This window comes from Salvelinus alpinus, chromosome 30 (assembly GCF_045679555.1).
Source record: "Salvelinus alpinus chromosome 30, SLU_Salpinus.1, whole genome shotgun sequence".
NCBI classification, from domain to species: domain Eukaryota; kingdom Metazoa; phylum Chordata; class Actinopteri; order Salmoniformes; family Salmonidae; genus Salvelinus; species Salvelinus alpinus.
Window position 1 is genome coordinate 29,100,874 of NC_092115.1, and position 13,667 is coordinate 29,114,540.

General features: G+C 44.2%; 1 protein-coding gene across 5 annotated transcripts in view; it reads left to right on the forward strand.

Annotated features, from left to right (window-relative positions):
- LOC139559962 (histone-lysine N-methyltransferase 2C-like) overlaps positions 1 to 13,667 on the forward strand; it is a 150,529-nt gene that overhangs the window by 30,704 nt on the left and 106,158 nt on the right. For all 5 annotated transcript variants that reach the window (XM_071376447.1, XM_071376448.1, XM_071376449.1 and 2 more), the window contains exons 10-11: positions 3,169 to 3,344; positions 3,467 to 3,900. In XM_071376447.1, the coding sequence (XP_071232548.1) occupies positions 3,169 to 3,344; positions 3,467 to 3,900 (610 nt within the window). The remainder of the gene's footprint in view (positions 1 to 3,168; positions 3,345 to 3,466; positions 3,901 to 13,667) is intronic.

The window sequence follows — 13,667 nt, forward strand, 5'->3', positions numbered from 1 at the left end:
ATTTTTTTATTGGCATTGAGCGATTTCTAATTTGAAAAACGACGGCGCAAACATCAACGACAGCAGAAGTAGAAAAATATGTTAATAATAATGACCCACCGCCAGCCTCTACCACTGAGCAAGTCAACCGTCAAAACCACAGTAAAAAAAACACTACCATCGAGGTATGGAAGATTGATTGGGTGGGGGTCGAGGCCATTCAAGATCCTGCCACTGTAATGTTATGCAAAGCCTGCCACGAAACTTTGGTACAAAAGACATCTAAGAGCTTTCGCGGGGCTATCGCTTTAGATTTTTGTGTGACATGGACTCAGTCTAAAAAAATATGAGAGCCTCAGTCACAAAGCAGCGCATGGTCAGTTTAGTTCATTTGTCACTTAAACTAGTTAAAAAAAATATATATATTTTTTTTTTGCTTCAGCCAAGGTGGAATGGGCTTTTTCACTAATGAGTAGTGTAAAAAGGGACAGGAGAATCCAGCTCAATACCAGCACGCTGACGGACCGAATGATCTTCTCGAAGGCCCACCAGAGGAATAGATCAACCTTGTTCCATAAATTACTTAGTTGTCCTGTAATTATATTTATTTATGTGTTACGAATAGCTGAATTTTAATACTGATCATTGGTGTGTCCAATTGTTAGGCATCACATTTAGGCAACTAACACCACAAATAATGTGAATTTTTACATATGTGATTTTAAATTAATAATAATTATATAAAGTATTTTACAATGACATTAATTGAGTAAATGTGTGCTTTTTTGCCAATACACGACTTTAGAAACATTTCCACATTCGTTATTTAAGTTTATTTTCCCCCCCCCACAAATGAAAATGTCATAAACGCCTCAAAATGCCCCCTAAAAGTTCATGGGGCAGAACATGCCCTTTAAAAATTAAATAATAATCCTGTCCTCTGCTGTATATTACAGGTAAACTCAGCAAAAAAAGAAACGTCCTTTCACTGTCAACTGCGTTTATTTTCAGCAGACTTAACATGTGTAAATATTTGTATGAACATAAGATTCAACAACTGAGACATGAACTGAACAAGTTCCACAGACATGTGACTAACATAAATTGAATAATGTGTCCCTGAACAAAGGGGGGATCAAAATCAAAAGTAACAGTCAGTATGTGGTGTGGCCACCAGCTGCATTAAGTACTGCAGTGCATCTCCTCCTCATGGACTGCACCATATTTGCCAGTTCTTGCTGTGAGATGTTACTCCACTCTTCCACCAAGGCACTGCAAGTTCCTGGATATTTCTGGGGGGAATGGCCCCATCCCTCACCCTCTGATCCAACAGGTCCCAGACGTGATCAATGGGATTGAGATCCGGGCTCTTCGCTGGCCATGGCAGAACACTGACATTCCTGTCTTGCAGGAAATCACGCATAGAACGAGCAGTATGGCTGGTGGCATTGTCATGCTGGAGGGTCATGTCAGGATGAGCCTGCAGGAAGGGTACTACATGAGGGAGGAGGATGTCTTCCCTGTAACGCACAGCGTTGAGATTGCCTGCAATGACAACAAGCTCAGTCCGATGATGCTGTGACACACCGCCCCAGACCATGACGGACCCTCCACCTCCAAATCGATCCCGCTCCAGAGTACAGGCCTCGGTGTAATGCTCATTCCTTCGGCGATAAAAGTGAATCTGACCATCACCCCTGGTGAGACAAAACCACTTTTTGCCAGTCCTGTCTGGTCCAGCGACGGTGGGTTTGTGCCCATAGGCGTCGTTGTTGCCGGTGATGTCTGGTGAGGACCTGCCCCTTACAACAGGCCTACAAGCCCTCAGTCCAGCCTCTCTCAGCCTATTGCGGACAGTCTGAGCACTGATGGAGGGATTGTGCGTTCCTGGTGTAACTCGGGCAGTTGTTGCCATCCTGTACCTGTCCCGCAGGTGTGATGTTCGGATGTACTGTTACACGTGATCTGCCACTTTGAGGACGATCAGCTGTCCGTCCTGTCTCCCTGTAGCTCTGTCTTAGGCGTCTCACATTATGGACATTGCAATATATTGCTCTGGCCACATCTGCAGTCCTCATGCCTCCTTGCAGCATGCCTAAGGCACGTACACGCAGATGAGCAGGAACCCTGGGCATCTTTCTTTTGGTGTTTTTCAGAGTCCGTAGAAAGGCCTCTTTAGTGTCCTAAGTTTTCATAACTGTGACCTTAATTGCCTACCATCTGTAAGCTGTTAGTGTCTTAACGACTGTTCCACAGGTGCATGTACATTAATTGTTTATGGTTCATTGAACAAGCATGGGAAATTAAACCCTTTCCAATGAAGATCTGTGAAGTTATTTGGATTTTTACGAATTATCTTTGAAAGACAGGGTACTGAAAAAGGGCCATTTCTTTTTTTGCTGAGTTTGTATGGTATGAAAAGCTGTAGATGGCACGGGGGGAAGAAATCTGTATAGAATGAGAAATGGAATAAAAGGGTTGTCTGTTCCTTTTATTTGTCAATACGTATGAACAGAGGTTTAAAACTCCCACAGTTCATATTGAGAAATTCAGCTACCTGATGAGAATATTACATTTTTTCCGTGGTTGTATCTGTGCTTCCTGTGGTTAAGAAATGACTCACAGTCTGCTCTTTTAAAGGCTGCCGTTTAGCCTCAGACCCTGTATCATTTCAGATAAGGCTACAGCGCCCGTGTGTGTAGTAGTGTGTGTGCGCGGCGGGGAAATCAAACCGTATGCGTCATCATCCCCTGCCTGTGGCCCCTTCCTCTGGCGGAGCAGGTGGTACGCACTGCCTGTCTGGGTGGCCTATCAGCTGTGGTGGTGGTGGTGGTGGGTGGAGATCTGACTGCAGACCGCAGCAGCCAGTGAGGCGCCGGCCAGGTGGCGGAACATCTTCACACTCACTTAGCTTTTGCCTCTCAGTCTGACTCGGCAGCACAGAAGGAACACAGCCCACACAGCACCCAACCCCCTCTTGCTTTTCTTTCTCTTTTGCTCTGTTCTCGCTCTTTCTCTTGCGCCGTCTAACTCGCTCCTCTCTCTCTCCTCCACTCTTGAAGCTGCTGCGTCTCGCCCAAGCACTTTAGTTCAGACTGAAGCCTCATCTGAGTCTTCTTGGAGATTAATAAAAACAAAACAAAGTATCATTGCTCCAGTTTCAGTTGTCTATCTCTCTCCCTCCTCCAGAACTGCAGAGTGTGTGTCCAGTGTGGCACCAGGACCAGCGGTCAGTGGCACCACACCAGTCTGCTGTGTGAGACCTGTGTCCAACATCAGGACCCCAGCCTTAGCTGTACGCTATGTGCCTGTATCCTGGACCCAGAGCACCACAAAGACCTGCTGTCCTGCCACAGTTGTAAAAGGTACTAACACACACAGTCCCGTTGTTCATTCTATTTTCTTTCTCCATTGTTTTAGCATGGTCTCTTTTTCCATTGATGTGTGATGTCCTTAATCTTCATTTTTCCTCTCCCCCTGCTTCCAGATGGCTTCACCTGGAGTGTGAGCGCCAGTCGTCAGGCCATGCAGACATCCAGCCCAGCCAGGGCTATGTGTGTTCAAGCTGCAGGCCTACTGGGTCACAACCACAACAGGCCCCACCACAGGTAGAGGAGGAGGAGGAGGTGGTGCCGGAGAAGGACACTGGAGGCCTAGAGCTGAGCCCACAGACTGCTACTCAGAGCCACACAGACTCAGAACCGGTGGTTCTAATGCACACCGATCTAGAACCTCGTCTGAAGCAGCTGAGGTCTCCTCCTCCAGTGCATAATGATCCAGAACCGGAATTACAACCAGTTCCAATGCACACGGATACAGAACCAGAGCCCCAGCCAAAGCCTATCCAAGCCACCGCCGCTGTCTGTGAGAACGGCCATGAGGAGAGGCAGCCACAGCAGGGTACATCAGACCATCAGCCCGGTAAGTTCCTCTTTTGTCTGACTGGGTTATTTGTGTCTACACACAGAGGCCAACTGTGTGTTGTGGTTGAACATTATTTCCCCCTATCATTCTCCTTTAATGCTCTCGAGTGGTTTGGCAGGTGGACTCATTAGAGTGTGAGAGATTTGTTTGTCACATGGCTTATTACCTCAGGATTGAAAGGTTGCATGAAAACCGCTAGTCTGGCTTTTTTAGTGTCCAAACTCACAGACCAGGCAGGCTTTCGGGTACAGAATGCCAGACAGTGTAACTCTGTGGGCTAGACACACACACACACGCACACACAATTCCTTTCCATGCAGGTGTTAGGTTTGGCCACAGTCGAGCAGCAGTATCACTGATGAAGTTATAAGTCCCTTGTGTGTAGATGAAGGCGGTCTGGCCTGGATGAAGACCAGAGGGAAGCATTGCTCTGTCTGCTCTCTTTCTTTGCCATGGCTCACATCAGACTGACAGCCATTCATCAGCAGGGGCTTTGTTTCTAAGGCATCAATAACCAGATGGGCTCACATTATCACAAGATTAAAGCCATGAAAGCATTGTCTTTGTAATTCTTTTGGAGTGAAAAAGCACTTTGTATTCTCCCATTGATGCTCCTGGGGAGATGGTCTCTGTCCTTGTTTTGAGGACTGGGCTAGAGACTAACCTGTGTGAACAGAACACCTACCTACTGGGAGGTGTTCAATATGGCACACCGTAGCAAGATGTTTTGCAATGGAAAACAAAAGTCTGCTGTTATTTGACAGAATTAATACATTCTACAATGAGTTCAGAATTAGAAGTAGGCTTTCAGTAGAACTACCCTTGTGTCACTTCCCTGCAGAATGTGTCTTCTCTTGAGCACGACCCTGGCCTGGATTCCTCCTCATCTATTATACCTTAGCAGCAATGCTTTTCTTCGCCACAGTTTCCATGGGCGACAGAGCTTCTTGCTCACATACCGAAGGTATTAGTAGTTTTTGTCCCCGATTTCGTGATATTCAATTGCGATCCACGATAAGCTGAACAATAGAACGAGTCAAAATTCACCCAAGGCTGAAAAATGTCAAAAGAACGTTGGCTAAGCTGGAACACTAGCGCGAGCCCATAGCAAATGAATGGAACTGAACGATCGCAGAGCCTCTCACTTCTAAGCATCACTGGAGTGATGCTTAGAATTCCATTTTGCCTAAATGGCACCAAAAAATGTATCCCTTTTTATTTTACCACTACAATCTGTTCTTAGGACGAAACTGAAAAATAATAACTTGTGTAGAAAGTAAACATCCGCACCTTTGATGGTGCCAAGTGTGCTTATGTCTGCATAACGAGGAAGTAGGGAAAAAATTGCAACCTTTGACTATTTCTGGTCTAGCGATCGATGACAGCAGAGTACACTGCCCAACCTTATGTAATTAGAAAGAGGAGATTATCCTGATTTAAAATGGTGTCCGTCTTGAAAAAATCGAGATATATACATTGCGATATATTTGGCAAAATAGACAGACATACCTGTATTTACCTATAGTAAACAATGAAACCACCTCAGAGTTCCATTTTGAGTTCCATTTTTTGTTGTTTACATTTTAACTACAAACAACGTGGGCAGGTCTCATTGCCAACAATAGCAAAGCAGGCATTGTGACGTAGAACAATAAACTGGGAATAGAACATTCGGAAGGTGAGTTGGTGCTCAATAGAACTAATAGGACCTGGCAAGGTGAAAAATGCTCTAAAATAAGGCCTGTTTTTACTACGTGATTACTTCAAAACTATGGAAAGCAGCTGCGACATATAGCACTATTATGAAACTGGGCTCCACGGCGGATGCAATTAAATAGTTTTTTTGGGGAAAAAAGCATTGTTAAAAATGTCATGTCCAGCATAATTAGGATCTTGTCTCATTGCTGCAACCCCCTAACGGGCTCGGGAGAGGCGAAGGTCGAATCATGCGTCCTCCCGAAACATGACCCGCCAAGCCGTGCTCCTTAACACCCGCCTGCTTAACCCGGAAGCTAGCTGCACCAGTGTGTCAGAGGAAACACCATTCAACTGACGACCGAAGTCAGCTTGCAGGCGCCCGGCCCGCCACAAGGAGTCGATAGAGCCGATGAGCCAAGTAAAGCCCCCCAGGCCAAACCCTCCCCTAACCCGGACGACGTTGGGCCAATTGTGCGCCGCCTTATGGGACTCCCGGTCACGGCCGGTTGTGACACAGCCTGGTATCAATCCCGGATCTGTAGTGACGCATCTAGCACTGCGGCGCAGTGCCTTAGACTGCTGCACCACTCGGGAGGCCCCATCACTGAGCTCTTCAGTAAGGCCATTCTACTTCCAATGTTTGTCTATGGAGATTTCTTTGCTGTGTGCTCAATTTTATACACCTGTCAGCAACGGGTTGTGGCTGAAACAGCTGAATCCACTAATTTGAAGAGATGTTAACATACTTTTGTGTATATATAGTGTATGTTCATGTCATTGTCACTCAAAAATAATTTAAATGTAGTTGCTAGTAGACTAACGGCAACGTTACAATGGTTAAAGTAGTTTTTATGTCGTTTTGGAAATAACACCTCCCTGGCACTGCACTGCTTTAACACCTATTACCATAGTAAGTGTCTTCAGACAGTTTTGTCAACGAGCTGCGGGCGTGGAGGTATGTTTTCGTTTGAAGATGCCATGATGTCGGCATTTTTCCTCTCTCGCTTGCTTCTCAAAAGTCGCTCGCGATGTGTCAGCTGCAAGCCAAGTATCCTAGCTAGCTACTGCCCCCTTGAAGATTTAGACAAATTACTAGACATTTGATCCTCTCAATCCGTATATGAAGTGAGACACATTTGAAAGAAGTACTAAATGTGACAAATTTGAATACTGAAAAGTACAGATGTTTTGGTATACCGTGCAACACTAATAGGTAGGGGTAAAGTGACTAGGCAACAGGATAGATAATAAACAGTAGCAGCAGCATATGTAATGAGTCAAAAGTATTAGTGCAAAGAGGGTCAATGCAGAAAGTCTGGGTAGCTATTTGGTTAACTAAGCTACAGTGGGGGAAAAAAGTATTTGATCCCCTGCTGATTTTGTATGTTTGCCCACTGTTATGAATTGATTTGCATTTTAATGAGGGAAATAAGTATTTGACCCCTCTGCAAAACATGACTTAGTACTTGGTGGCAAAACCCTTGTTGGCAATCACAGAGGTCAGACGTTTGGCAACTCGAACCTTCAGCTCCCTCCACAGATTTTCTATGGGATTAAGGTCTGGAGACTGGCTAGGCCACTCCAGGACCTTAATGTGCTTCTTCTTGAGCCACTCCTTTGTTGCCTTGGCCGTGTGTTTTGGGTCATTGTCATGCTGGAATACCCATCCACGACCCATTTTCAATACCCTGGCTGAGGGAAGGAGGTTTTCACCCAAGATTTGACGGTACATGGCCCCGTCCATCGTCCCTTTGATGCGGTAAAGTTGTCCTGTCCCCTTAGAAGAAAAACACTCCCAAAGCATAATGTTTCCACCTCCATGTTTGACGGTGGGGATGGTTTCTTGGGGTCATAGGCAGCATTCCTCCTCCTCCAAACACGGCAAGTTGAGTTGATGCCAAAGAACTCCATTTTGGTCTCATCTGACCACAACACATTCACCCAGTTGTCCTCTGAATCATTCAGATGTTCATTGGCAAACTTCAGACGGGCATGTATATGTGCTTTCTTGAGCAGGGGGACCTTGCGGGCGCTGCAGGATTTCAGTCCTTCACGGCGTAGTGTGTTAACAATTGTTTTCTTGATGACTATGGTCCCAGCTGCCTTGAGATCATTGACAAGATCCTCCTGTGTAGTTCTGGGCTGATTCCTCACCGTTCTCATGATCATTGCAACTCCACGAGGTGAGATCTTGCATGGAGCCCCAGGCTGAGGGAGATTGACAGTTCTTTTGTGTTTCTTCCATTTGCGAATAATCACAGAAACTGTTGTCACCTTCTCACCAAGCTGCTTGGCGATGGTCTTGTAGCCCATTCCAGCCTTGTGTAGGTCTACAATCTTGTCCCTGACATCCTTGGAGAGCTCTTTGGTCTTGGCCATGGTGGAGAGTTTGGAATCTGATTGATTGATTGCTTCTGTGGACAGGTATCTTTTATACAGGTAAGAAACTGAGATTAGGAGCACTCCCTTTAAGAGTGTGCTCCTAATCTCCGTTCGTTACCTGTATGAAAGACACCTGGGAGCCAGAAATCTTTTTGATTGAGAAGGGGTCAAATACTTATTTCCCTCATTAAAATGCAAATCAATTTATAACATTTTTGACATGCGTTTTTCTGGATATTTTTGTTGTTATTCTGTCTCTCACTGTTCAAATAAACCTACCATTAAAATTATAGACTGATCATTTCTTTGTCAGTGGGCAAACGTACAAAATCAGCAGGGGATCAAATACTTTTTTCCCTCACTGTATTTAGGAGTCTTATGGCTTGGGGATAGAAGCTGTTCAGGGTTCTGTTGGTTCCAGACTTGGTACATCGGGACCGCTTGACGTACAGTAGCAGAGAGAACACTCTGTGACTTGGGTAGCTGGAGTCTTTGACAATTTTTATGGCCTTCTGACACTACCTGGTATAGAGGTCCTGGGTGTCAGGGAGCTTGGCCCCAGTGATTGACTGGGTCGTACTCAGTACTAGGGCCGGGCGGTATACCGTATTTTACTATATTGTATATTGTACTATGCTGATGCACGGACCGGTTTGGGTTTTTACTTTACCTTCTATAACGGTATTTCAATGTTTGGTTTGTTAAATGTGATACGCTATGTGTAACGTCTGTTTTTAAAGTTTACTCCACTACTTGATTTATCCCTCTCCACTCGCTCTCTCTCTCTCCATGCCGCTTTCCACACAGACCTAGTCCCACCTGTCACTCAAGGAGCGCATTTGTTGTTGCTTGACCATGAGATACTTTTGTTCAGTCTGCATGGTCAATGCAGCAGATTTTTATCATTTAAATGTAACCTTTTATTTAACTAGCCAAGTCAGTTAAGAACAAATTCGTATTTACAATGACGGCTTACCGTGGAACAGTGGTGATTTTGTACGTTTGTCCACTGACAATGAAATGGTCAGTCTATAATTTTAATGGTAGGTTTATTTGAACAGTGAGAGACAGAATAACAACAAACCAATCCAGAAAAACGCTTATCAAAAATGTTATAAATTGATTTGCATTTTAATGAGGGAAATAAGTGTTTGACCCCTCTGCAAAACATGACTTAGTACTTGGTGGCAAAACCCTTGTTGGCAATCACAGAGGTCAGACGTTTCTTGTAGTTGGCCACCAGGTTTGCACACATCTCAGGAGGGATTTTGTCCCACTCCTCTTTGCAGATCTTCTCCAAGTTATTAAGGTTTGGAGGCTGACGTTTGGCAAATCGAACCTTCAGCTCCCTCCACAGATTTTCTATGGGATTAAGGTCTGGAGACTGGCTAGGCCACTCCAGGACCTTAATGTGCTTCTTCTTGAGCCACTCCTTTGTTGCCTTGGCCGTGTGTTTTGGGTCATTGTCATGTTGGAATACCCATCCATGACCCATTTTCAATGCCCTGGCTGAGGGAAGGAGGTTCTCACCCAAGATTTGACGGTACATGGCCCCGTCCATCGTCCCTTTGATGCGGTGAAGTTGTCCCCTTAGCAGAATAACACCCCCTTAGCATAATGTTTCCACCTCCATGTTTGACGGTGGGGATGGTGTTCTTGGGGTCATAGGCAGCATTCCTCCTCCTCCAAACACGGCAAGTTGAGTTGATGCCAAAGAGCTCCATTTTGGTCTCATCTGACCACAACACTTTCAACCAGAATCATTCAGATGTTCATTGGCAAACTTCAGACTGGCATGTATATGTGCTTTCTTGAGGGGGACCTTGCGGGCGCTGCAGGATTTCAGTCCTTCACGGCGTAGTGTGTTACCAATTGTTTTCTTGGTGACTATGTCCCAGCTGCCTTGAGATCATTGACAAGATCCTCCCGTGTAGTTCTGGACTGATTCCTCACCGTTCTCATGATTATTGCATCTCCACGAGGTGAGATCTTACATGGAGCCCCAGGCCGAGCGAGATTGACAGTTATTTTGTGTTTCTTCCATTTGCGAATAATCGCACCAACTGTTGTCACCTTCTCATCAAGCTGCTTGGCAATTGTCTTGTAGCCCATTCCAGCCTTGTGTAGGTCTACAATCTTGTCCCTGACATCCTTGGAGAGCTCTTTGGTCTTGGCCATGGGGGAGAGTTTGGAATCTGATTGATTGATTGCTTCTGTGGACAGGTCTTTTATACAGGCAACAAGCTGAGATTAGGAGCAAATCTATTTAATGCAAATCAATTTATAACATTTTTGACAAGCGTTTTTCTGGATTTTTTTGTTGTTATTCTGTCTCTCACTGTTCAAATAAACCTACCATTAAAATTATAGACTGATAATTTCTTTGTCAGTGGGCAAACGTACAAAATCAGCAGGGGATCAAATACTTTTTTCCCTCACTGTATGTTACATGTTTTAAAGGCACTTTGCGTTTAAAAAAAAGTATAAATCAAAGTGATTTTTAATTTGAGTTATAATAATGATTAAGCCTACTTATACATAATTACACAATCATAAGCTTCCTATTCCATCTGCAGCTTATTGATGCCTGAATAAATAATTAACTTAGGTTATTTAAGAACTCATAATGGTAAAATAGGAGATGGGAACTCATGTTATTAATTCATTAATTACTGCTGCGATTAAAGTCAATATTTTGATTATTTAAAAAATGTGTTTGTTAATATATGTAGTTGTAATAATCCTATCTATTATCATATGTAGCCTATAACAATGTTGGAAAAATTTTTAATTTGGTTTTGTATTCAGTTAGCACAGTATGTATTAATTCATATGATATCATTTTAGAAGTGATGTTCTCTACCCTGATACTGGTTTGAAAATTGCAATTCATAATCGCAATTGCAATATCTGGCCAAAAAGTGCATTTTATATTTTGTCCAAATCGTGCAGCCCTAGGACTAATCATGCACCCCTGAGGGGCCCCTGTGTTGAGGGTGAGCTTGGCGGATGTGTTGTTGTCTATCCTCACTCTCTGGGGGCGGCCCGTCAGGAAGTCCAGGATCCAGTTGCACAGGGAGGTGTTCAGTCCCAGGGTCTGGAGCTAAGTGATGATCTTGTAGGGCACTATGGTGTTGAACGCTGAGCTGTAGTCAATGAACAGCATTCTCACATAGGTGTTCCTCTTGTCCAGGTGGGAGAGGGCAGAGTGGAGTGCAATCGAGTTTGCGTTATCTATGGATCTGTTGGGTCTCGGATGGTGTTGATGTGAGCCATGACCAGCCTTTCAAAGCATTTCATGGCTACAAATCAAATTTTCTTTGTCACATGCGCCGAATACAACATATACCTTACCGTGAAATGCTTACTTACAAGCCCTTAACCAACAACACAGTTCAAGAAATAGAGTTAAGATAATATTTGCTAAATAAACTAAAGTAATGTGTGGGGTTACAGGTTAGTCGAGGTAATTTGTACATGTACAGTGGCAAGAAAGTATGTGAACCCTTTGGAATTACCTGGATTTCTGCATAAATTGGTCATCACATTTGATCTGATCTTCATCGAAGATCATAGACAAACATAGTTTGTCTAACCTCAACCCAACCCACATGCTTAAACTAATAACACACAAATTATTTTAGTTTTGTCTATATTGAATACATAATTTAAACATTCACAGTGTAGGTTGGGAAAAGTATGTGAACCCCTAGGCTAATGACATTTCCAAAAGCTTATTGGAGTCAGGAGTCAGCTAACCTGGAGTCCAATCAATGAGACGAGATTGGAGATGTTGGTTGGAGCTGCCTTGCCCTTTAAAAAAACTCTCACAAAATTTGAGTTTGCTATTCACAGGAAGCATTGCCTGACGTGAACCATGCCTCAAACAAAAGAGATCTTAGAAGACCTAAAGAATTGTTGACTTGCATAAAGCTGGAAAGGGTTACAAAAGTATCTCCAAAAGCCTCAGTTCACAGTAAGACAAATTGTCTATAAATGGGAGAAAGTTCAGCACTGTTTCTACTCTCCTAGGAGTGACTGTCCTGCAAAGATGACTGCAAGAGCACAGCGCAGAATGCTCAATGAGGTTATGAAGAATCCTGGAGTGTCATCTAAGACTTACAGAAATCTCTGGAACATGCTAACATCTCTTGACGGGTCTACGATACGTAAAACCCTAAACAAGAATGGTGTTCATGGTAGGACACCGGAAGAAGCCAATGCTGTTAAAAAAAAAACATTGCTGCACGTCTGAAGTTTGCACAACTGCACCTGGATGTTCCACAGCGCTACTGGCAAAATATTCCTTGGACAGATGAAACTACAGTTGAGTTGTTTGGAAGGAACACACAACACTGTGTGGAGAAAAAAGGTGCAGCACACCAACATCAAAACCTCAACCCAACTGTAAAGTATGTTGCAGGGAGCATCATGGATTGGGGCTGCTTTGCTGCCTCAGCTTGCTATCATTGACGGAAAAATGCATTCCCAAGTTTATCAAGACATGTTGCAGGGTAATGTTAGGCTATCTGGCCGCCAATTGAAGCTTGACAGAAGTTGGGTGATGCAACAGGACAACGACCCAAAACACAGAAGTAATGGCTTCAACAGAAGAAAATACGCATTCTGGAGTGGCCCAGTCAGAGTCCTGACGTCAACCCGATTTGAGATGCTGTGGCATGACCTCGAGAGCAGTTCACACCAGACATCCCAATAATATTACTGAACTGGAACAGTTTAGTAAAGAGGAATGGTCCAAAATTCCTCCTGACCGTTGTGCAGGTCTGATCCGCAACTACAGAAAACGTTTGGTTGAGGTTATTGCTGCCAAAGGAGGGTCAACCAGTTATTAAATCCAAGGGTTCACATACTTTCCCCACCCTGCACTGTGAATGTTTACACGGTGTGTTCAATAAAGACATGAAAACGAATAATTGTTTGTGTGTTATTAGTTTAAGCAGACTGTTTTTGTCTGTTGTGATCTAGATGAAAGTCAGATCAAATTTTATGACCAATTTATGCAGAAATCCAGGTATTTCCAAAGGGTTCACATACTTTTTCTTGCCACTGTAGGTAGGGGTAAAGTGACTATGCATAGATAATAAACAGTGATTAGCAGCAGTGTAAATACAAAGGGGGTGTCAATGTAAATAGTCCAGGTGGCCATTTGATTAATTGTTCAGCAGTCTTATGGCTTGGGGGTAGGAGCTGTTTAGAAGCCTTTTGGACCTAGATTTGGCGCACCGGTACCGCTTTCCTTGCGGTAGCAGAAAGAGCAGTCTTTGACTTGGGTGGCTGGAGCCTTTGACATTTTTTGGGCCTTCCTCTGACTTCGCCTAGTATATAGGTCCTGGATGGCAGGAGGGTTGACCACAGTGATGTACTGGGCCGTACTGGGCCGTACGCACTACCCTCTGTAGCGCCTTACAGAATGCCGAGCAGTTGCCATACCAGGCGGCGATAAAACCGGTCAGGATGCTCTCTCTGGTGCAGCTGTATAACTTTTGAGGATCTGGGGACCCATGCCAAATCTTTTCAGTGTCCTGAGGGAAAAGGTGTTGTCGTGCCCTCTTCATGACTGTCTTTGTGTGTTTGGACCATGATTGTTTGTTGGTGATGTGGACACCAAGGGACTTGAAACTCTCGTCCCACTCCACTACAGCCCCGTTGATGTGAATGGAGGT